The sequence below is a fragment of the Miniopterus natalensis genome, chromosome 4 (assembly GCF_054644295.1).
Source record: "Miniopterus natalensis isolate mMinNat1 chromosome 4, mMinNat1.hap1, whole genome shotgun sequence".
Taxonomy (NCBI): Eukaryota; Metazoa; Chordata; class Mammalia; order Chiroptera; family Miniopteridae; genus Miniopterus; species Miniopterus natalensis.
In genome coordinates, this window is record NC_142084.1 from 69,658,337 (window position 1) to 69,678,701 (window position 20,365).

The following is a 20,365-nucleotide window of genomic DNA, read 5'->3' on the forward strand; positions in this document are numbered from 1 at the left end:
CCAATAGAATATAACAGAAATGATGTCATGTGACTTCTAAGACTCAGCCATAAAAATGCCTGACCACTTGGGACCAAGCTGCTATACTGTGAGGAAGCTCAAACTGCCCACATGAAGAGACCACTGTCTAGCTATTCCAGCCGATAGCCCAGCTGAGGCTCCAGCCATCATCAATCATGAGACATGATTGAACAAAGATGCCTTCTGATGATTCTGGAGGACTGGCACCAAGTCACTAAACTTTGAAGTCTTCCCAGCTGGGCCTACAGACAGCATGGAGCAGAAACAAGCCATCCCCGGTGCCCTGCCTAAATTCCTGATCCACGCAATTCATGAGCGTAAAAATGGTTGTTTAGGGAAGGTTAGCTATAATTGCAACTGGAACACTAGTATATGCCTACATGTATATATGATGGAAATAAAAGTTTTACCAAACAATACTTACCCTTACTACATGTGATACAATCTTATATTTTTATTCTACTTTTTCCCATTAAATAACCACTGTACATCTACATTCATAGCAGCATTATTCATAACCACCAAAAGAAGGTGAAAGCAGCTCAAATGTCCATCAATGAATAAGTGGATAAACACATATGATGTAATATTATTCACTCTTAAAACAGGACATTCTGAAATGTGCTATAATGTGGACAAACTTGAGGACATTGTGCTAAGTGAAATAAGCCAGTCACAGACAAACAAATACTGTATGATTCCACTTATACAAGGTCTCTAGAAGAGTCAAATTCATGGAGACAGGAAGTAGAATGGTGGACTGGGGGAAGGGAGAATGGGAAATTAGTTTAATGGGGACAGAGTTTCTGTTTGTAAGATGACAAAGTCCTGAAGATGGGTGGTGGTGGCGATTATACAATGATGTGAATGTGTAATGCCACTGAATAGTATGCTTAAAAATGGTTACAATGGTATGTTTTACGTGTATTTTGTCACAATTTTTAAAAAATAATTTTTAAATTAATAAAATTTTTGTGAATCATTCTTCCCTTAATTTTTTTTAAAAAAATATATCTTTATTGACTTTAGAGAGAGGGAGAGTGAGAGAGCTGAAACATCAATGATGAGAGAGTCATTGATCAGCTGCCTCCTGCACGGCCCTGACTGGGGATTGAGCGCACAAACCGGGTATGTGCCCTGACTGGGAATCAAACTGTGACCTCCTGGATCCTAGGTCAATGCTCAACTGCTGAGCCATGCCAGGCTGGGCTCTTCCCTTAATTTTAAACCTAGAAATAAATAACTCCTGGTTGTAACCTACCAGATTGATTTCCTAAATGGGCCCCATGACTCACAATGTGAAAAACATAGCTACACAACATGTACAATAAATCTACAAGGACCCACATGGAAACATCTGGAAAGTATAAGGTTAAGGAAGAAAAGTTGCAAACTAATACCTTTAGGATACCAGTTATGTACATTGTTTAAAAATATAAATCTTGTATACTGTTTCCATAGACTCCACATAAGTAGTGAATGCATAAAGGCAGGTCCTGGAAGAATAAACTTCAAACTAATTGTTAATCCTTAGAAGGGCAGGGAGGGAAAGGGGTGGCATTTGTAGATGGAAGTATTAGTCGTTGGAGGCTTTCATAGTAGGGGTCAAGTTTTATAAAAAGAAATTTTTTTCAAAAGTTCTGAATTGAGCCCAGCCGGGCGTGGCTCAGCGGTTGAGCATCAACCTAGGGTCCAAGCGATCGGGGTTCGATTACCGGTCAGGGCACATGCCTGGATTGCGGGCTTGATCAATGACTCTCTCATCATTGATGTTTCTATCTCTCTCCCCCTCTCCTTTCCTTTCTCTGAAATCAATAAAGATATATTTAAAAAAAAAAAAAAAAGTTCTGAATTGAGCCAAAATGTTAATACAGGGTGGGACAAAAGATTTACAGTTGTGAGTACATGAAAGTTTATTCTTGTATTATTAATTAATTATTGTATTATTCTCTATATGAACTGTAAGCCTACTTTTGTATTTTGTACCACTCTGTATTTGTTAAACCTGAGTGATGACATAAGTGACTGTGCTCTTCTGTTCTTGTGAAATAATTTATTAACACTTAAATAACAATGTATAAAGCAACTCTCCAGGATACACGAGAAACTAAAACAAGTTGAGAGGTGCTCAGACTGGAAGGGGAGGATGGGGAACAGGTGGGAATAAGACTGTTCACTGTAATCCTTTCTGTTGCTTGTATTTTCATTTTTAAATTGTGAAATATAATAAATCTACAAGAAAGTGGGCAACTCACACATATAATTTTTACAGCTTAAAGAATAATTATAACTCAGGCATCACTGTAGCCCAGGTCAAGAAATAATGTGGAAAATAGTCCACATAGAGAAAAGCGAACAGAACAGGTTGCCCAGCTCAATGACCTGTTTCAAAGCGACCTCCCTCCATGTTACCACCACCTAGATGCCCCCTCATCCCAACCAGAAGCGTCCCATCCTGACTTCTAGAATGAAAAGGAATTGTTTGGGCCTGCCTCCTTCATTGCATATGAGGTCTATGAAACTCATCCACATCACTGTGAGTTGTAATTTCTGCTCTTGCATTCCTGTATAGTATTCTGTCTGCTGTGAAACATCAACATTTAGGTATCCCTTCTACTGCGGATGAATGCAGGTGAAATGACTGAATATCCATAGGATCGAATCCAGCTTGGGACTGATATATATGATACATACAGTACTGCTGTAACCTACAAATATTCTTGTTCAGGCTTCCTGGCTCACTGAGCAAACTGCAATTCTTCCTCTTCTTTCTTTTTGGTAATAAAATATACATGGTATTTACCATTTTAACCATTTTTAAGTATACTGTTCAGTGGCATTAAGCACATTCATTCACAATGTTGTGCAATCATCACCACCACCCATCTCCAAAACTTTGTCAACTTCCCAAACTGAAACTCTATCCCCGTTAAACACTAACTCCCTATCCCTCTCCCCAAGCCGCTGGCACCCACCATGAATCTGACTCCTCTAGGGGCCTCCTATAAATGGAATCATACAACCTATGTGCTTTTGTGACTGGCTTATTTCACTTAGCATAATGCCTTCTAGGTTCATCCATAATGTAGTATGTCAGAATTTCCTTCCTTTTAAAGGCTGAAATCCTTTTTTAAAATAGTATTTGGCCCTGGCCAGTGTGGTGGGCTCCATTGCACCAAAACTGTTGCTGGTTTGATTCCCGGTCAGACCACATACCAGGGTTTCAGGCTCGATCGCTGGTAGGGGGCATGTAGGAGGCAGCCCATAGATGACTCTCTCATCATTGATGTTTCCCCCTCTCTCTCTCTCTCTCTCTCTGAAATCAATAAAGCTTTTTTTTTTTTAAGTGTTTGGGGCAGGGTGGGGGGGATGGCGGTGGCAACTGAAAAACAATAGTGTTTAATTTCTGTGCCATGACCAAACATTTTAAACATTCTAAAATAGCCTTGGCTGGCCCGGCCGGGTGTGGCTCAGCGGCTAAGCGTCGACCTAGGATCCAGGCGATCAGGGTTCGATTCCCGGTCAGGGCACATGCCGGGGTTGTGGGCTGCAGCCGATCAATGACTCTCTCATCATTGATGTTTCTATCTCCCTCTCTCCCTCTCCTTTCCTCTCTCTGAAATCAATAAAGATATATTTAAAAAATAAATAAATAAATAAAATAAAATAGCCTTGGCTGGGTGGCTCAGTTGGTTAGAGTGTCATGCTGATACACCAAGGTTGCAGGTTCCATCCACAGTCAGGGCATATACAAGAATCAACCTATGAGTGCATAAGGAAGTGGAACAACAAATTGATGTTTCTCTCTCTAAAATCAATCAATTAAACATTTTAAAATATAAAAAAATTAAATATATTAAATAATAATAATTACATACATTAAATAGATGTTTTAAATAGGTATACATTTAAAATAAACGTCTAGGTAAGGTTTTAAATAATTATTTAAAATAGAAGTTTGTCTAGGACCTGAACCACAGGCTAGATATACGAAGCACTTTTTGGAACTAAGAAAAGATATTGCAGCCTGGCCAGTGTGGCTCAGCAATTGAGCATCGACCTATGATCCAGGAGATTGCAGTTTTGATTCCCCATCAGGGGACATGCCTGGGTTGCGGCCTCGGTCCCCAATGCGGGGCATGCAGGAGACAGCTGATCAACGACTCTCTCATCATTGATGTTTCTCTCTCTCTCTTCTTTTTCCTTCCTCTCTCTCAAATCAATATATATATATTTTTAAAAGGTATTTAAAAAAGAAAACATATTGCTGATTTGCAATTCACTTCATAAAAATATTTCCAAAAGAGTAAAATTGGATGAATGTTTATATGTCTGAGAATTGTTACAATTGTGAACAGGAATGTATGTTCTAGCAAATCTTATTTTATAAAAAAAGTACTTTTTCTACTAAAAAAATTAATAAAAGCATTAATTATAATATTAAAAATCAAATTAAAAACACAAAGTTGCCGTGGCCAGTTTGGCTCAGTGGTTAGAGGGTCAGCCAAGGGGTCAGGGTTTGATTCCCCATCAAGGGCACGTTACCTGGGTTTGCAGGAGCCACAGGGGAAGGCAACCTCTCTCACATCAGTGTTTCTCTCTCTCTCCACTCCCTCCCTTCCACTGTCTCTAAAAATCAATGGAAAAAATATACTCCAGCGAGGATTAACAAAAAAAAGCACGAAATAAATATTTAATATTATGAACAGTATTTAAATGTTTAAAATAAAATTTAAATATTTTAACAAATTTTTAAACATTTAAATTAAAATATAAACTATGTAGGCTGATTTAAAATTGAAAGTTAAACGTGTTATTCAAATTATTGTTTAAATAAATGTTAAATATTTAAATTTAATATAAACATTAAATGCTATTTCAAATATGTAAGATTAAAATTTAAATACTATTTTAATAAATAATCGCTAAAATAACATTTTAAATTAGACTTGAAGATGTGTAAAAATTTTTTGGTCCCCTCTTCTCCCCACTGCCCTGAACTGAGGTCGCAGGGACACTCCTCATTCCGCTCCGCCCCCTTGTGACCTTGAGCGCAGGCAGCGCCTTGGCCAGCCCAGCCTGCCCGCAAGGACCCCACACAGCCAAGATGGCGGCGTCCGTACGGCAGGTACACAGCCTGCTCGGGCTGGCGGCAACACTGGGCCCAGGCTTCCGTACCTACCGGGCGCCGCCTCCCCCGCGCCGCTCGCCGGGGCCCTGGTGGCCGGACCCAGATGACCCACTGACCCCGCGCTGGCAGCTGGGGCCGCGCTACGCAGCCAAGCAGTTCGCGCGGCACGGCGCAGCCTCTGGGGTGGCTGCCGGTTCGCTGTGGCCGTCACAGGAACAGCTACGCGAGCTGGAGGCTGAGGAGAGCGAATGGTACCCGAGCTTGGCGGCCATGCAGGAGTCAGTGCGGATGCAGCAGCTGGCCGAGGAGCAGAAGCGTAAGGCCAGGTGCGTGCTATTGGTCGCGCCCTCCGCTGCCGGATGCGTGAATTGTACCCCAACGGGCGCTTGTTGCGGGGGATGCATTGCTGTAGATTTACGTGCATGCTAACCCAACTGCAAAGGAGGCTTATGAGTGTTCATTTAGTCACGCATCAGCAAATCTTTACTGAGCGCCTACTGTGTGCAAGACCTTCTCCCAGGTGCGGAAGACACACACAGCAGGGAACAAAACATTTCTGGTGGCAACAGAGAACCATTAGGAAGATAAAATTTGGTGAAGAGTGCAGTCGGAGGGCGGCTTCGGTTTGGGACTTAAAATTTGATGTTTAAGCCGAGACCAGAATGACCACACAAGGGAGAGTGTTCTGGATAGAGGAAACAGCTAGTGCAAGGGCCCTGAGGTAGGAATGTTTTCAGGAACAGCCAGGCCATCAGTGGAAAATGATGGGGTCTGGAATCAAAAGCACAGGTCGGACTTGGAAGTAGGTCTAAAGCATTAGACTTAACCAAAGTATGAAGGTAAGACCAGGGGCATCAGGATAGTGCCACTTCCTGGAGTGAGGAGCCAGCCAAAGCAGGCAAGTTGGGGGAGCAGGCCAAGTGTGTTCTTGGTGTTCAATGTTCTTGTCTTCACATTAGCTCTAAGATGAAGGGGGTAACACCCTCATTTTAGAAATGAGGAAACTGAGGCCTGGGGAGGTAGAGTCACCAGTAGTTACCCAGGCAGTGAACAATGGAGATGGGATGTGAACCCTAGTCTCCTGTCTCTGCCGGACCCCAGCTGGATAACCGTCATGAGGCTTTAGTTCTTCCTGCTTCACATTTGTAATCCTTAAAATGGGGCTATTACTGGCACCTACAAACTCAAGATTGGATGGGAAGGTCCAATCCATTTCTTGCCTTTACTCCTGTGCCTAGAACTGGGCCTGGCTTACTGTAGACAGTGATGTCTGTGGGAATGGCCCAGCGTGATGTGTGGCACTCAGATGGCTCAGTAGAGCTCAGTGAAATGTTAATTTGGGATCTGCTCCTGGGGTTATTGGGGCTTGGCCCTCTCATGCTCTAGGTCACACATAAATTAGTTCATCTCTACTGCCTGTTTCTTCACTAGTTAAGGACTTTTCCTAACAGTTAATGGCCAAGATAAATCTTCCCAGATTTTTATCTCCATGGAGGACTTGGGAAGCACGATGTAAGCAAAGGCTTGAGGGTGGGATTTGGGTAGATGGGTGCTGCTCTGGCTGGGTGTCACTTTCCTCACTGTCCACCCCCCTTCCCTTGCAGGGAGCAGCTCATTGCAGAGAGCATGGCCAAGATGCCACAGATGATTGAGAACTGGCGGCGGCAGCAGCAGGAGCGCAGGGAGAAGGAGAAGGCAGACAAGGAGCGGCGGGCACGGCTGCAGGCAGAGGCCCAGGAGCGCCTGGGCTACCACGTGGACCCAAGGAGTGCCCGCTTCCAGGAGCTGCTGCAGGACCTGGAGAAGCAGCAGCGCAAGCGCCTCAAGGAGGAAAAACAAAGACAGAAGAAGGAGGCTCGAGCTGCTACAATGGCTGCCACTGCAGCCCAGGACCCAGCAGCCTCCATGGCACCCAGCTCCTGAGCTTTTTTCCTCAATAAAACCTGCTGTCCAACAGTCCCACCTCTGGAGAGCTGTGTCCTCTCTCACTGTACCCCTCCCCAATACCTGGGGCCAGGAATCCCCCACCCTTCCCTGGCACTGCTCACTAGGGGACTCTAGGTCATGTTTCAGGAGGAGAGAACAGGGGATACAATGGGGAAGTAATGTAGGAGCAGATGGCAGAGAAGAAGGCTTCTGTTTACCAACATTAATCTCCAGTAATTGCCAGGGAAGAAATGTAGCCAAAACAGACTGGTGATGATGGTGGGGGGCAGGAAGAAGCAAGCTCTTCCAAGATCAAGATGGGGCTGAGGCCCATTACAGGGGAATGAGACAGCTTCTGAGGGAGGAGGATACACTGGGAGCCCCAATCTGCACAGGCTGGCAGACCTCTCTGCTGCTGCTTGGCATTTCTACACTGCCTGTGTCCAACTAGCCCCCAAAGCCAGACAAGCTGGAGTGGGAAGCCCCAGCAGGCACAGACCACAGCATGGGCTTTTAAAACTTTATTCACTTCAAAATCTTTATCAGAGACACTGTTCTGTTCTGGGGTGGCCTTAACCTCCAGAGTGGCTCTGATGTTACCCCTTCCCCAGCGAGGAGAAGCCTGGCCGCCTCCTCCCCACTGAAGGGATGCAGGATGGAGGCCAAGGCCAGATTGTGCTCAACCCAGATGGGAAGATTTGGGCCATCCCAACAGAGGATCAAAGTTTGGGGCTCTAGCTTCCCCTTACCCTAGAAGGGTAGAGCGGTCTTAGGGGTTCTTCAGGGTATGAGGAAGCAAGCAGCCACCTCTCCATCTGGCTGCAGGGAGCTGGGACAGAGGCCAAGAGGGGCCCATCTGTTGCCTCCAGTCCTGCCAGCTCCTTGGAGCAGGCTGGGGTAAGGCAGGGGATGGGGGACAGCTGTCTAGCCCAGGTCTTCTCAGGCCAAGAAGGGAATGGGAACCACTTCAGGAGGGTGGGATATTGGGTTGGTTGGTGTTTTTTTTAAGGTTTTTTTACTTTTTTCCACTTCTTAAATAAACATGAATATATATATATTTTTCTTTTATAAAACTTTTGTGGATTTGGGGGTAGGGTGGGTGCAGTAGGCGGCCTGGCCTCCTGGCATCACTCGTCATCAAAGTTCTGACTCAGGAGAAAGTTGGCAGCCAAGTTTTCATTTTTTTCACAGGCGAAGTAGGCCTGGATCACCAGGCTCTCTGGGAAGCCCAAGGCCTTCAACTGTGGGAAGATGGGCAGGTATGAGAAAGGGGTGGGGGCCTGCCCACCAGTAGGGTTGCCCCTCAGCCAGGCCTCTTACCCTCTCTATAGCTTCCTTCTCCTGCGGCGTCACCTGGATGTAGTTCATCTGTGGGGCCTCCTCCCCTATGGCACCCACCTCACCCTCAATGTCAGAGATGTCCGCCAGCTCCCCAGGGGGCTCATTCAGCATCTGGATGAACTGCTCCTGGTGCCGGCTGATTTGCTGTGGGTAAGAGGGCAAGGAATGGTGACCCTAAGGCCTTTGGTCCACCTCCCCATGTGCCTATCACAGCCCTTGTTATTCATTTACGCAGTAGGTATCTTGAAGGTCCCTATTCTGGCCAAATAGCAATACACTGGTGAACAGACCCTGCCCTGGTGGAGCTGATCTTCCAGGGTGGTAAGACAGGCCATAAACAAGCAAATACATGAACAATTATTTACAATATAAGTACTGGGCCTAGCACACAGTAGAGCAGACACTAGGCTAGGAAAGACATTTTAATTTTAGGCCAGTAGGAAAGGAAGTTTCCTTCAGGTAGAATAGCAAGTGAAAAGGCTGGAGGGTGAGATGCATTTGGCAAATCCCAGAAACATGATCCAAAAACCAAGTAAACGAGGAGAGGGAAGAAACAGAAATGAGATGAGAGAGGAAAGCAGGAACCGAACCTACTGCTGTCTTCTAGTGTGATGGGATACCACAGTGGTAATTGGTAAAAACATTAATTCATCTGGATGCTGCCTATCTGGGGGCTCTGATACAACTCTTCCCACTTTTATGTACATCTGACAATTTTCACATCCATGAAGAAAGTGCTTTTTAATTAAAAATGGAGAATGGACTGGGAGGGCTGCACAGAAACAGGGGCCTGCTGCCAGGCAACCAGGTGGGAGATGAGGTATCAGTCACGGAAGTAGAATGCGGGGCTGGACTGAGATGTTCTGGAAGTAGAGCAGACGTAACAGGTGACAGACAACCCCAGCAGGCCCCCAGGGACTAGGGCTCAAGCAACCCCAGGCTCGTCCTTGTGGGGACAGAGAGGGATGGGAGGATGATCCTGTTCTGAAAACTTAAGACATCTGGAAAGCACTTTCATGGAGGCATCAAGTCAGCCATGGAAAAGTGTGACATCCAGAGGTCTGGGTTGGTTACACAGATTTGGGGGTCACCACAGAGTGAAGGCCCCAGGATGATATATGGGGAGGATTGAGTGCAGATAAAGAACAGGTGTACAGCCTAGGCTCTCAATATCTGGAGGAGGTGAGCAGGAGGAGCCAGCATAGAAGACAGAAATGGTAAAGAATAAAAGACCAAAAAAAGAAGCCCTAGCTGGTTTTGCTCAGTGGTTAGAGCATCAGCCCTCAGAGTGAAAGGTCCCAGGTTCAATTCAGGTCAAGAGCACGCACCTTGGTTGTAGACTCGATCCCCAACCCCGGTCGGGGTATGTGTAGGAGGCAACCAATTGAAGTGTCTCTCTCTTCCACTCTCTGAAAAGCACTGGAAAAAATATCCTCAGGTGAGGATTAAAAAAAGAAAGAAGGAAAAAAGACAGAAGTGCAAGAAAAAGCAGCAGACGGCCAGTCCTGAATCGGGAGAGGCAGGCCTTCATGGAGGACTCAGAGCCAACTGGGGCATAGTGGTCCCGAGTGCTGCAATGAAACCCTATTGGCATGACATGAATGAAGCACCAGCTGTACGTGGAGCAGAGACGGTCAGAGCCACAAGACCCAGAAGGCAGAGCACAGGACCCAGAAACTAGAGGCAGACATACACTCCACCAGCTGCTGGGCTGCTCCAAGCCTCTGGTATCTTCTTCCATGAGGGCAATGATGACAGTACCACGCCCTCACAGGGTGATTGGGAGGATACACAAAACAGTATAGATCATCAGGTCAAAGGAAGCACCACGGGACTGTTGTTAGTCCAGTTTTCCAAGTATAGAAGAAAGCCTACATAGGGTGCTGGGCCAGGCTCCCTTTTTGGGGCTGTAGTTACCATAGGGAAGGGGAGATGTTGGCCACACTGGCTCCCTCTGAGCCCCCAGGGCCGCACCTGCAGAAGCTGTGGGTTCTCCTGGCCCAGCTGCTGAAGCAGGGCAGGTAGCAGGGCCGGATTCTGCTGAATCACCTGCCGCATATTCTGGAACTGGGGCTGGTCCCGCAGGAACTCCAGGGGGTTTTCTCCCGCTGGCAGGAGGAAGGCATGTAGTCAGACCCTGGGCTCCCAGAAGCATGGGGGTTGAGGAGGAGTCAGATCCATGACAGTAAACACCCCACATGCACACCTCCCAACTCACTCACCTGGTTCTGTGGCCGGCTGCTCAGACACCTGGCTCTCCTGGACAGAACCGTGTTCTGGCTCGGGACTCCCAGGAATTCCCTGTCAGGGGTCCTATTTAGTTCTAGTGCACAGAACACCCGCTGCCTCCCTCCTGCTCTCTCAGCCCTGGCAAGAGACAGGTGAGACCCACCCATCTGCTCATGTCCAGCCTTCTGCAGAAAGCCTTTCCTGGCTGGAACCATGGCCCAAAGGCTTTGGGGGCAAGTTTTGCCTCCCTGACCACCCATCAGGGTACTGAAGCCCATGTACTCTGTGGAAGCCTCCCCAAAAGGCAGCACCCCCACCTCACCGTGAGTAGATACTCCACAGCTCGGTGGGGGTTGTTGTAGCTGGCTCTCAGGGCTGCCACAACCCGTTCCCGCTCATAGCCCATGGACATGATCTCCGTCAGCATCGTCTCATATTCAGAGCCAGTCACTGTGGAGGGAGCAGCAAGATCTGGGTCACCAGGAAGAGGGAAGGGCATCTCCCAGACCCTCCCGAACCACACAAAGCCCAACTGATAGCTGGGACACCCAGTGACTTCTGCCCCAGGGTCCGCCCACCCACCTAGTGTGGAGGCTGCGTCTTCCTCTCTCCCGCTGCTACCTGAAGAAGGAACAGAGCTGCAAATTCAAGAGAGAGAAATCGGACCCTGGCTTCTGGTGGCCTGCCCTCCCCCTGGGTGTGTGAGACCATATATGTGGGCACTGGAATGTGCTGGGAGGACACGGCCCAACCTGGGGCTGCCGCTCCCTGCCTTACCCTGATACAGACTCCGGGGATGTCGTGGGGACTGATTCCTCCGATGGACTCCTGTCTTCTCTGACGGTAGGTGGCGGATGGGACATGCCTGAGGCAGGGGCCGGCAGGAAGGATGTGGAGGATTCAGGGGCAGCAGTAGATGAGGCTTCTGGGGGTACTGAGGTGCCTGAGCTGTTTTTGGCCTGTCACACCCAGAAAAAGGGAGCAGGCATCAGTATCCCTATCAAGCCCCAACATCCAGTCACATCCTGGCGCCGCCCTATTCACAGCTAATCTCTCATAGACACACAGGCTCTTGCCAGCTTCCCAGCTAATTCATGTAATCCTCACAACCGGCATACTTCACCCACCTTGGTCACCATGACAACAACAAAGTTCTTCTCATCTATTCGATAGTCCCTGATGGGGACGTCATCACTCAGGATCTTGCCAGCATAAATGAGTTTCTGTCCAGCCACAGGGAAGGCATCACGACCCTTTTCAGCTTCTATCTTCTCCTTTAGCACCTTCACCTATAGGAAAGAATACAGTTATTGCAAACCTCAAGATTCTCTCTTCCCTTCTAGCTTGGGGGGAAGAGGCTGGAAGTCCTGATGACAGAGAAACTAAGCTTCATAGTCAAGCATGCTAGATTTGAGTTCATTTGATCATCCCAACATTCAACAGAGTATTTACTGAACACTTATAATGTGCCAGACACTGTTTCAGGCACTTAAGACACAGCAGGGAACAAAACACAAGTCCTTGCTCTCATGGAGATGACACTCATGTGGGGAAGAAAAAAAACAAATATGTATTTCAGATGGTGTAAACTGTGGTGAAATACAAAACATAACCTAGGGGAGATAGGAGGGTTCCTCACTCCACACTGCAGACAGTGGTGTTTACTTAGAACACCTAAGTTAATAGGGCTGTCGTAAATGTATATGTACCACATTTTTAGAGCCTCACAGTAACTGGGTGAAATGGATAACAGCCTCATTTTATATTTAAGAAAATGGAGGCACAGGGAGGTTAAGTAACTTTCCCCAAAGTCAACAGTTGGGCAGGTCAAAAGAAATCTGCGTGTTTCCTTTTCTACTGAAAGTAGATGTCAGTATCTCCTTCATGAGGCAGTTGTACAAAAAGTGCCAAACACACAGTTAAACACTCAATATGTTTGTTAGATCCTAAAATTTCCTTTCAGCTAAAAAAGCAGAATAATGCTTAGACCATGGGCTCTGACATAAGGCAGAACCGAATTTGAATCCTAGGTCTGCCATTACTCGGTGTATGTTAACTGTGGCCAAGTTCCTTAACCCTAGGTTTCCACATCTGTAAAGTGAGTCAGAGTCCCCGAATGACAAGCCTGTTTGCAGATTTTTTAGTAAGACAGTAACAGTGAAAACTCAGCAACTAGCAAAGAACAAACGGCCAACAAACAAGGACCACTGAAACTCAGAACATTTATTATCATTATTATCGTCGTTGCCGTCATCAGTGGGCAACTCCTGGCGGCTATTCCTAGATTCGGCCATCAAGGCCCCAAGGAGACGCCTGCAAAGCTGAGAACTCAGAGCCCCTGTCCCGGGGAGCGCAGCCCAGCCGGGCATCCAAGCCTGTCTCCCGCGCCGCGCGAGAGCACTGACATTAGACCCAGGGCCTGGCAGGCGCCCCGGGGGTGGGGCCTCGTCTGGAGACGGGACCGTGAGAGCCGCTCCAGCCACCTGGGGCTAGGCCGCAAACTAATGGGGGTGGGGGACAGGGTGGTGGGGAAAGGCAGGTTGGGAGAGGTGAGCCGGGCCCGGGACCGCGCCATCCTCCTCGCCCCCCCCCCGCCCCTCCACCCCCCCGAACCCGTCACTCTCATCCCGGGCTCCAGCCTGGCTCGCACCGTCTCGTCAGGCTCCATGCGGATCTTAAAGGTCTGCTGCTGCAGCGTCTTGAGCGTGATGGTGACGGCCATGGCGGGGCCCGAGCGACGCGGCGGCCCCGGGACCCTCACACAACATGCAACTCACGCCGCCGCCATCTTAGCGCCCAGCCGCGCCGCTAGCCGACCGCTTCCGGGGCAGGCGCTGCGCGCGCCGACTATCAAAACACGTGATATGCGCGCCCGCGCGCGCTCTCCGCGTCTCCCTCACACACCGCCCCCTGCGGTCCTAACACTCGCGGGCATGCGTAGGAGGCCACCTCGGGTCAGGCATGCGCACGCTAAATTCTGCTCTGCAGGAAAGGAGTTTTTCTGGCTCTGAGAACAGGCCTGTCACGTGGCTTCTTCCAGTGACGCCACGCCCGTTAGCAGTGACGTCATGGGGCCACAAAATGGCTCCGATGTCCCTACTTTGACCCTTGATTGAACAAAAAATTTTTACTACTTGTTATAGATACTTGTATTTCTCCATAGTCTTTTTTTTTTTTTTTTTCAATACTCACCCCAGGATATTTTTTCCATTGCTTCTGAGTGGGAGAGAAAACAGCTACGTGAAAGACACATGGGTTGGTTGCCTCCCGCATGCCCCAACCAGGCCCAGGGATCCAGCCTGCAACTGAGGTACAGGCGGGGAATCTAACCTGGGACCCTTAAGTCCGCATGCCAACGCTCCAACCAGAGCCAAACCAGCCAAGGCTAGTCTTCATCTTTTTTGCATGGTCCAATTGAGTTTTATTCTGGTCTAGCCACCCTGACCGCAACCCTATCAGGCCCTGAAACTAGAACTTAGGACCGGAAATACTTGAAAGATCAACGGTTAAACAAATGAAAATTCCAAAAAAAATTGCATTTGGCTGTGGAAGCTGAGACATGGAGCGATTTTGTGACTTCATTCCTGAGGGAGAGGGACTTTTTGTAATGATCCTACAACTCAAATTTTTGGGTCTCCCACCTCTCTGCTGCTCCTTTCCCAACCACTTTGCTCACCCCGCTATCCCCAGCCTGGCCCCAAAAGTATTTAATGAAGACGTTAACTTTCAAGGCCATCCTACTACATAAGTCCATAAACTTGTCCTGGATATACCAATCCTGTAGCTTCCCAAAGGACTGGGGCTCAGCCACAGGACACAGGAGGGAAACTTGAAGGAGGACCATCCAAAAAACAAAGACTTGAGGGGTTGGGTGCTTTGGGGAACTAGATGGAAGTGAGGCTGGGCTTATCTCCCAGGTATTGAAGATGCCCCCATCCTGGACTGTTACCTCCCTCCAAACCTGCTCTTCTCACCATTCCCATCCAAGCACTCACCCAAGCCTGCAACCAGGTAGTCACCCAACCTCACCCACTGCCCAGCTGTAACCAGGTCCTGCTGCTTCTCCCTTTACTATGTGCCCTGAGCCTAGAAACTTCCACCAGAGTAGGCCATACCCATTTGAAGGCTTCCTACCTCTCTTGCAAATCATCAGCTGCCAACTACCTGCTGGACTTCAGTGGCAGGCTTGTGAACCCCAACAGGGCAGGCCTAGGCCATCCTTAGAAACCCAGACCTTCCTCTGCTACCATCTCTGCACCAACTCAATCTCTGCACCCTACCTTGGGGCCACTGTTTTTCCTTCAAGAAGTTTAAATCCCAACTTGCCCACTGAATACCTTCTCTGAAAAGTGATTGTAAGAGGAATAGCTTTTATCACTATCAAATTGCTCTATGTAGTCTTGCTCTATAATAGGTAAGAAGTACATACATATGGTTAAAATAGATGGTAAAGATGGTGTCTAAGGTGTGGGTTTAAACCCCTGCCCCACCTCTTAATATATTCTGGACCTGTCTCTCCTCATCAAACTGAACTGGTAATACAACCAAAAGTCACCAGTTTGGTAAAAGGACTCAGTGAGTTACTACCTGAAGTATTTGAAATGGCACTTAGTTCCCCTTCTCCCAGTGCTTTGTGGGGGTAAACAAAGGCCCCTGTAACCTTATGGGACATTCAGCTGATGTTTTAGTGGCTGAAAAATGAGACTTACTGGAGTCACCGCCCCCAAAAAAGCCACCTTTGGTTCCCTGATATCTGTCTTCCCCCAGAAGGAGACACAGGAGGAAGACACAAAACTTAATTTAATAGAAATTTTGTTTGTAGTTCTTACATTCTCAGTGTGAACTGAGCTGGAACCCACTGCCCCACCCAGAAGTGGCCCAGTAATGAAGGCAGGGGAGAAAGGGAGCAGGTGGGGTGGGGGTGTCAGAGCTCAGGCCCTAGGAGCCCCAATCTTCCTCAGTGCTGGGGGGCTGGGGGTGCCATCCTCTTCTCCTGCCCCCCTCTGGGCTCTAGGAAGGAGAAGAGATGAAATCTTGGGCCTGGGGCTTCTCTTCCACACCCTATATGCCCGAAGGCTGGAGGGGGAACTAAGGGATCTAAGGGGGCAGAAGGGGACAGAGGAAGGCAAAGATGGCAAAGATGTCAAAGATGGGTGCTGAAGGAGAATCAAGAGACAAAACACCAATAAAAAAAAGGGGGGGGGGGAACAATACCAAAATCCACCCCAAATTGGAACCCGCCTGGAAAAAAAAGGAAAGTTCTCCAGTCTCATAGAGACATTATTTGGCGCGGCCGGCTCTGTGGCAGGAGCGCTCAGGCCTCAGTCCAGCCCTGGAAGCGATGGAGTGGCCCCTACAGCTCATCCTTGGCCTGGCCAGCGGCACCATCTTCCTCCTCCTCCTCGTCCTTATCGTCCTCGTCATCCTCATCATCGTCTTTGTCCTCCTCGTCGTCCTTGTCTGCCTCCTCCTCCTTGCGCTTCTTGTCCTCCTCCTCCTCCTTCAGTCTCTGCTCTTCATCCTGCTTATCCTTCATTTGCTTTTCTGCTGCCTGCATGGAGCACACACATTCAGGGCCTGGCCCCCACCTGCCTGCCCGCCAGCCCCCGCCCAGGAATGGACTAGTCCCACCTTTGTGACGCCCCACGTCTCATTGCCGAACTCTTCAGCATATGCTTCATCATTGGTGATGAGGAAGTTGTCAAAGATGGTACCAGACTTGACCTGGGGGGGCAGGAGGATAGAAGGATGGATGGTCAAAGGGGACACCCCATGGCCCTGGCCTCGGGTTCCATAACCAATGGACAATGCCATAGCCTAACACTGCAATTAAAAAAACAAGCTGACTGGGATCAAAACTCAGCTCTGCTATTTCCCACCTATATGACCTCGGACTGGTAACTTCTCTGTACTTCAGCTTTTTCATCTGTATAATGGGGTCTCACCTCTTTGTGCAAATATTTTTCCAGTACCTACTATGTGCCAGGTTCTAGGTACAGAAGGTACATCATTGAACAAAACAGATAAAAATATAGTCCCTATGAAGCTTACTTTGTAATGGGACTATCTAACCACTTTCTAGGTTGTTGGGGCCAGTTAATGAGTTGGTTCAGATAAAGGTTCTTGAGGGAGTGCCTAGCACAAAGTATACAGAACCTCAAGGGGGGGGGGGGGGCTGTGAGAACTCCAGAGAGATAGGCCAGGAAATTCTTCAAAAAACGCACCATTTTAGGCTCAGACCTGTTTAGGATTGAATCCTACCCACTTGAGGCCCCTTAGGGATCCTCCTATTCCCTCCACATCGCACCTGCCAGAGGTCTAGGCCCAGAACGGCGAAGTTTTCATAGGCATAGATATTGCTATCAGGAGAGTACTCCGGGTTGTCAATCTCTGGGTGGATCCAAGTGCCCTTATAATCCGGGTTGTCAATCTGCCGGGGCTTCCACTCGCCCTGCGGAAGAAGAGAACCAGAAGATGAGCAGAGGTCAGTGTGTTCCCTACTGTGCACCCCACTCTGCTTGGAGGCCCAGGACCACCTTGTATTCTGGGTTCTGAATCACCGGTGGTTCCCACTCTCCATCCATCTCTTCATCCCAGTCCTCAGGTTTCTTAGCATCCGGGTCAGGGATGTGCTCGGGCTTGTCCCAGTCCTAAAAGTACACAAGGATATCAGAGTCATCCCAGTTGTCCACCACCCCTCTATGGTGGGGAGCCCCTGCCCAAGCACCAACCTCAGGTTTGGAGTCTGTGGGGTCATCAATCTTGGCCCGTTCGTCCCAGTCTTCAGGCTTTGAAGCATCAGGATCCTTTATCTTCTTGGGTGGCAGGAAGTCCCAATCATCCTCCAGAGACCCTGACTCCACCTGGCTGTTGTCAATTTTTACCTCATAGGTGTTATCAGGCCGCACAATTAGTGTGTACAGGTGTGTGAATTCATCATCCTAAAGAAGGCAGGAGATGAGTGGCCCTGCCTACTAGACTGGCCTCTGAGCCTACCCCAGGTAGCTATTTGTTACCTCCCCTCCAGGCACACCTTGCAACGGATGTCCTTGTTGATCAGCACGTTCTTGCCCTTGTAGTTGAAAATGACATGAACCTTCTTGGTGCCGGGGCCACAGATGTCAGGACCTAGGTGAGAAGCAGATCCAGTTAAGGGCCACATATGGCCCACCATTGCCAGGCCTCCCACCCCTATTTACAAAAGGAAGGCTTGCCCGGCCAGGCGTGGCTCAGCGGTTGAGCGTCGACCTAGGATCTAGGCGATCGGGGTTCGATTCCCAGTCAGGGCACATGCCCGGGTTGCGGGCTCGATCCCCAGTCAGGGGTGTGCAGGAGGCAGCCGATCAATGACTCTACCATCATTGATGTTTCTATCTCTCTCTCTCCCTCTCCTTTCCTCTCTCTGAAATCAATAAAGATATATTTAAAAAAACAACAACAACAAAAAGGCAGGCTTGATTCTTAAACACAGGTCCATTAAGACTCAAAAAACTCAAACCTTGACTATCTCTTAGGGACAATGAGTGGAGCATAGAGGGGAAAAAAAAAATCCACTCTGTACAACTCAGTATTCTCACTTGTAAAATACCTACATAAGATTACACAAATGAACAGCCTTAGACTAACAATAACAATGCAACCATACGCTACTAGCTGTGACAATCCCCTCAGTTTCTCCTTCAAAGGAAAGCCTGAAAATATGTTTCCCAGGCTCTTAAGACTACTTTTCATAGGCTATAAGAACCCATGGATGGGTCTCAGTCTACCTCTAATGATAGGTCAGCAATAGGGCGGGTCCCCTCACCAAACATGATGTTGTATTCAGAGTCTCCATGCATGTCAGTCTGATCCAAACTATCTGGAAATAGCTTCACATAGCCGCCCCCACAGTCGATGTTCTGCTCGTGTTTCACAGTAAACTGCACCACCAATGTCTGGTCCTTGTTGCTGAAAGGCTCAAATCTGGCAGACAGGGCGTAAAAGCGGGCATCCTGGCTCGTCTGCAGCCCTAGTAGAGGACAGTAGTGATGTCACAGCTGGCCCCAATCCCCAGGACCCTAAGAATCAAAGATACAGACAACCATTCCCCTTCCTCTGCCTGCCCTGCTCCAGAGGATGCCCTGGTTATCAGTGACTAGGGTTTCCTCCAGGAAGTCCTCCTGGACCTGAGGAACCAGCCCCAGGTTCTTACCTTTATCTTTGTCCAGGTCACCATAGAACTTGCCGGCACTGAGGACGAATTTGCCAAAATCCGACTTGTGTGTGGATTCCATCCAGCGGTCAGTCCACCCATCTACAGTACCAGAGGGGCAGGTAAGCGTGGCTGTGCTGATTCTTCCTCCACCCCCCACCCCCGCGGCTGTCGAAACAGATCTACCAGGAGCCACAAACTGCTGCAGGCAATGAAGGAAATCCCCCGAGTGCTCCCACCCCAACCTCCAGTTTGACACCTCCTGTGGCTTAAGATATTCTCGGACGAATCCCAACTCCCGCCGCAGGAGGCCACTGAGCCCTCCATGCTCCCCAGAGAAACGGAAAGAAGGATCGCCTGCGGCTCTAGTCCCCCGGGCCACCGTGTTGGCCCTCTGAATAGTAATTACAGGCGACAACGCAGATCTGGGCGGGAGGGCCGGTCGTGTCGTCGGGGGGGTCTCGAGGCGGGGCAAGACGTTACCTCCGTCCAGAAACTGCTCCTTGAAGTAGACGACTGGTTCAGCAGCAGCCAGGCCGAGAAGGCCGAGCAGCAGCGGCACAGGTAGCAGCATGGCGGGCCGAGGGGGCGGCGGCGCGCGGCGGGCCCTTTAAGTCACCTCTCCAACAGCAGCTCTGCAGCAGGGACGGAGGCTACCGCTGGCCGTGCGCTTTTATACACGATCGCTCCTCAAACCAACCTGGCCCTACCTCTTGGCCCGCCCCTCATACCTTTTCATTGGTTAAAGGTCACTGCCCTGACTTTCCATTGGGCCCTCCTCAGTTTAGCATGTTAGGCTGTGCCTCGGAACAGTGGGTTCCCAGATGGCCGATTTCTATTGGCCGCACCAGTGGCCAATGAGGGTCGACCACGCGTTTTGGTGGACGCCCACCGGTGCGGTGGGGGCCTCCAGCCCTTCAGGCCAGGTCATGTGACCAGACCTTGGTCCAACCCCGCCCTCGTCCGCTAGCGCAGCTCAGGATCTGGGCGTTTAAAGAATCCGCGCGAGCTCAGGTGTCACCCTGCAGGATTTGGACCCTGGTCTAGCCTCCCCTGCTCCTGTCCCCTTTGCATGGAGGTGTGGGCAAGATTTTTTACCCTGCATCTGGGGAACTCCCACTACGACGCGCTGTCTCTATCTCTCTCCTTCCCCCCAACACCCGCACCCCTTGCCCCTCCCAGCATGAGGCAGAGGGCATCCGGGTCTTCACTTCACAGTCATGCAGGCCCGCAGAGAGAAGGCTAGCTCTCTCCTCCGTGTGGCCGCTAGTATCTGGTAGCCTGGACGACTGCTGCTATGTGACCTGCGGCAAGGCAGCCTCTAAAGTCACAGAGGCTCCTGAGAGCCAGGAGGAGCGACCCTGGGCAGCTGCTGCCCAGCTGAAATGCTTCCAAATCTTTTAAGGATATCCTGGGAGAGAGAGAAGGAAGCCCAGAAGTCTCGAAGCTATGACTATAGGCTGTGATTCCTAGGGCCCAGTAGGGTTGTTATCCTAGTCGCAGCTTGCCTCTCCTTTACCACCCCG

The 20,365-nt window shown here is 49.2% G+C and overlaps 3 protein-coding genes across 3 annotated transcripts; 1 reads left to right on the forward strand and 2 right to left on the reverse strand.

Moving 5' to 3' along the window:
- The first annotated feature begins 5,128 nt into the window (after positions 1-5,128).
- On the forward strand, positions 5,129-7,315 carry GADD45GIP1 (GADD45G interacting protein 1). The gene is made up of 2 exons (XM_016218652.2): positions 5,129-5,478; positions 6,757-7,315. Exons 1-2 carry the CDS (start codon positions 5,129-5,131, stop codon positions 7,073-7,075), a joined length of 669 nt encoding a protein of 222 aa, XP_016074138.1. The 3' UTR covers positions 7,076-7,315.
- A 269-nt stretch (positions 7,316-7,584) lies between these two features.
- Positions 7,585-13,467, reverse strand: RAD23A (RAD23 nucleotide excision repair protein A). The gene is made up of 9 exons (XM_087816767.1): positions 13,299-13,467; positions 11,776-11,937; positions 11,426-11,607; positions 11,231-11,286; positions 10,971-11,098; positions 10,642-10,720; positions 10,394-10,527; positions 8,399-8,563; positions 7,585-8,319 (listed from the first exon to the last, which is right to left on the reverse strand). Exons 1-9 carry the CDS (start codon positions 13,368-13,370, stop codon positions 8,206-8,208), a joined length of 1,092 nt encoding a protein of 363 aa, XP_087672893.1. The 5' UTR covers positions 13,371-13,467; the 3' UTR covers positions 7,585-8,205.
- Positions 13,468-15,430: 1,963 nt separating this feature from the next.
- On the reverse strand, positions 15,431-19,454 carry CALR (calreticulin). Its single transcript, XM_016218607.2, has 9 exons — positions 19,323-19,454; positions 18,840-18,941; positions 18,453-18,656; positions 17,682-17,776; positions 17,380-17,589; positions 17,185-17,298; positions 16,956-17,099; positions 16,280-16,372; positions 15,431-16,199 (listed from the first exon to the last, which is right to left on the reverse strand). Exons 1-9 carry the CDS (start codon positions 19,411-19,413, stop codon positions 16,002-16,004), a joined length of 1,251 nt encoding a protein of 416 aa, XP_016074093.1. The 5' UTR covers positions 19,414-19,454; the 3' UTR covers positions 15,431-16,001.
- Positions 19,455-20,365: the final 911 nt, after the last annotated feature.

Bases quoted from the DNA above. Each gene is read 5' to 3' on its own strand.
- GADD45GIP1 (XM_016218652.2), top strand. From the start codon at position 5,129: ATGGCGGCGTCCGTACGGCAGGTACACAGCCTGCTCGGGCTGGCGGCA. The intron at 5,479-6,756 runs GTGCGTGCTATT...CTTCCCTTGCAG, and splicing joins GAGCAGAAGCGTAAGGCCAG to GGAGCAGCTCATTGCAGAGA.
- RAD23A (XM_087816767.1), bottom strand. From the start codon at position 13,370: ATGGCCGTCACCATCACGCTCAAGACGCTGCAGCAGCAGACCTTTAAG. The intron at 11,287-11,425 runs GTAAGGCAGGGA...TTGAATTTGCAG, and splicing joins TCCCCGGAGTCTGTATCAGG to CTCTGTTCCTTCTTCAGGTA. The intron at 8,564-10,393 runs GTGCGGCCCTGG...TCTTACCCACAG, and splicing joins AGAACCCACAGCTTCTGCAG to CAAATCAGCCGGCACCAGGA.
- CALR (XM_016218607.2), bottom strand. From the start codon at position 19,413: ATGCTGCTACCTGTGCCGCTGCTGCTCGGCCTTCTCGGCCTGGCTGCT. The intron at 18,942-19,322 runs GTAACGTCTTGC...CTGGTACTGTAG, and splicing joins GGAGCAGTTTCTGGACGGAG to ATGGGTGGACTGACCGCTGG. The intron at 17,777-18,452 runs GTGAGGGGACCC...CTTCTCACCTAG, and splicing joins TGAATACAACATCATGTTTG to GTCCTGACATCTGTGGCCCC.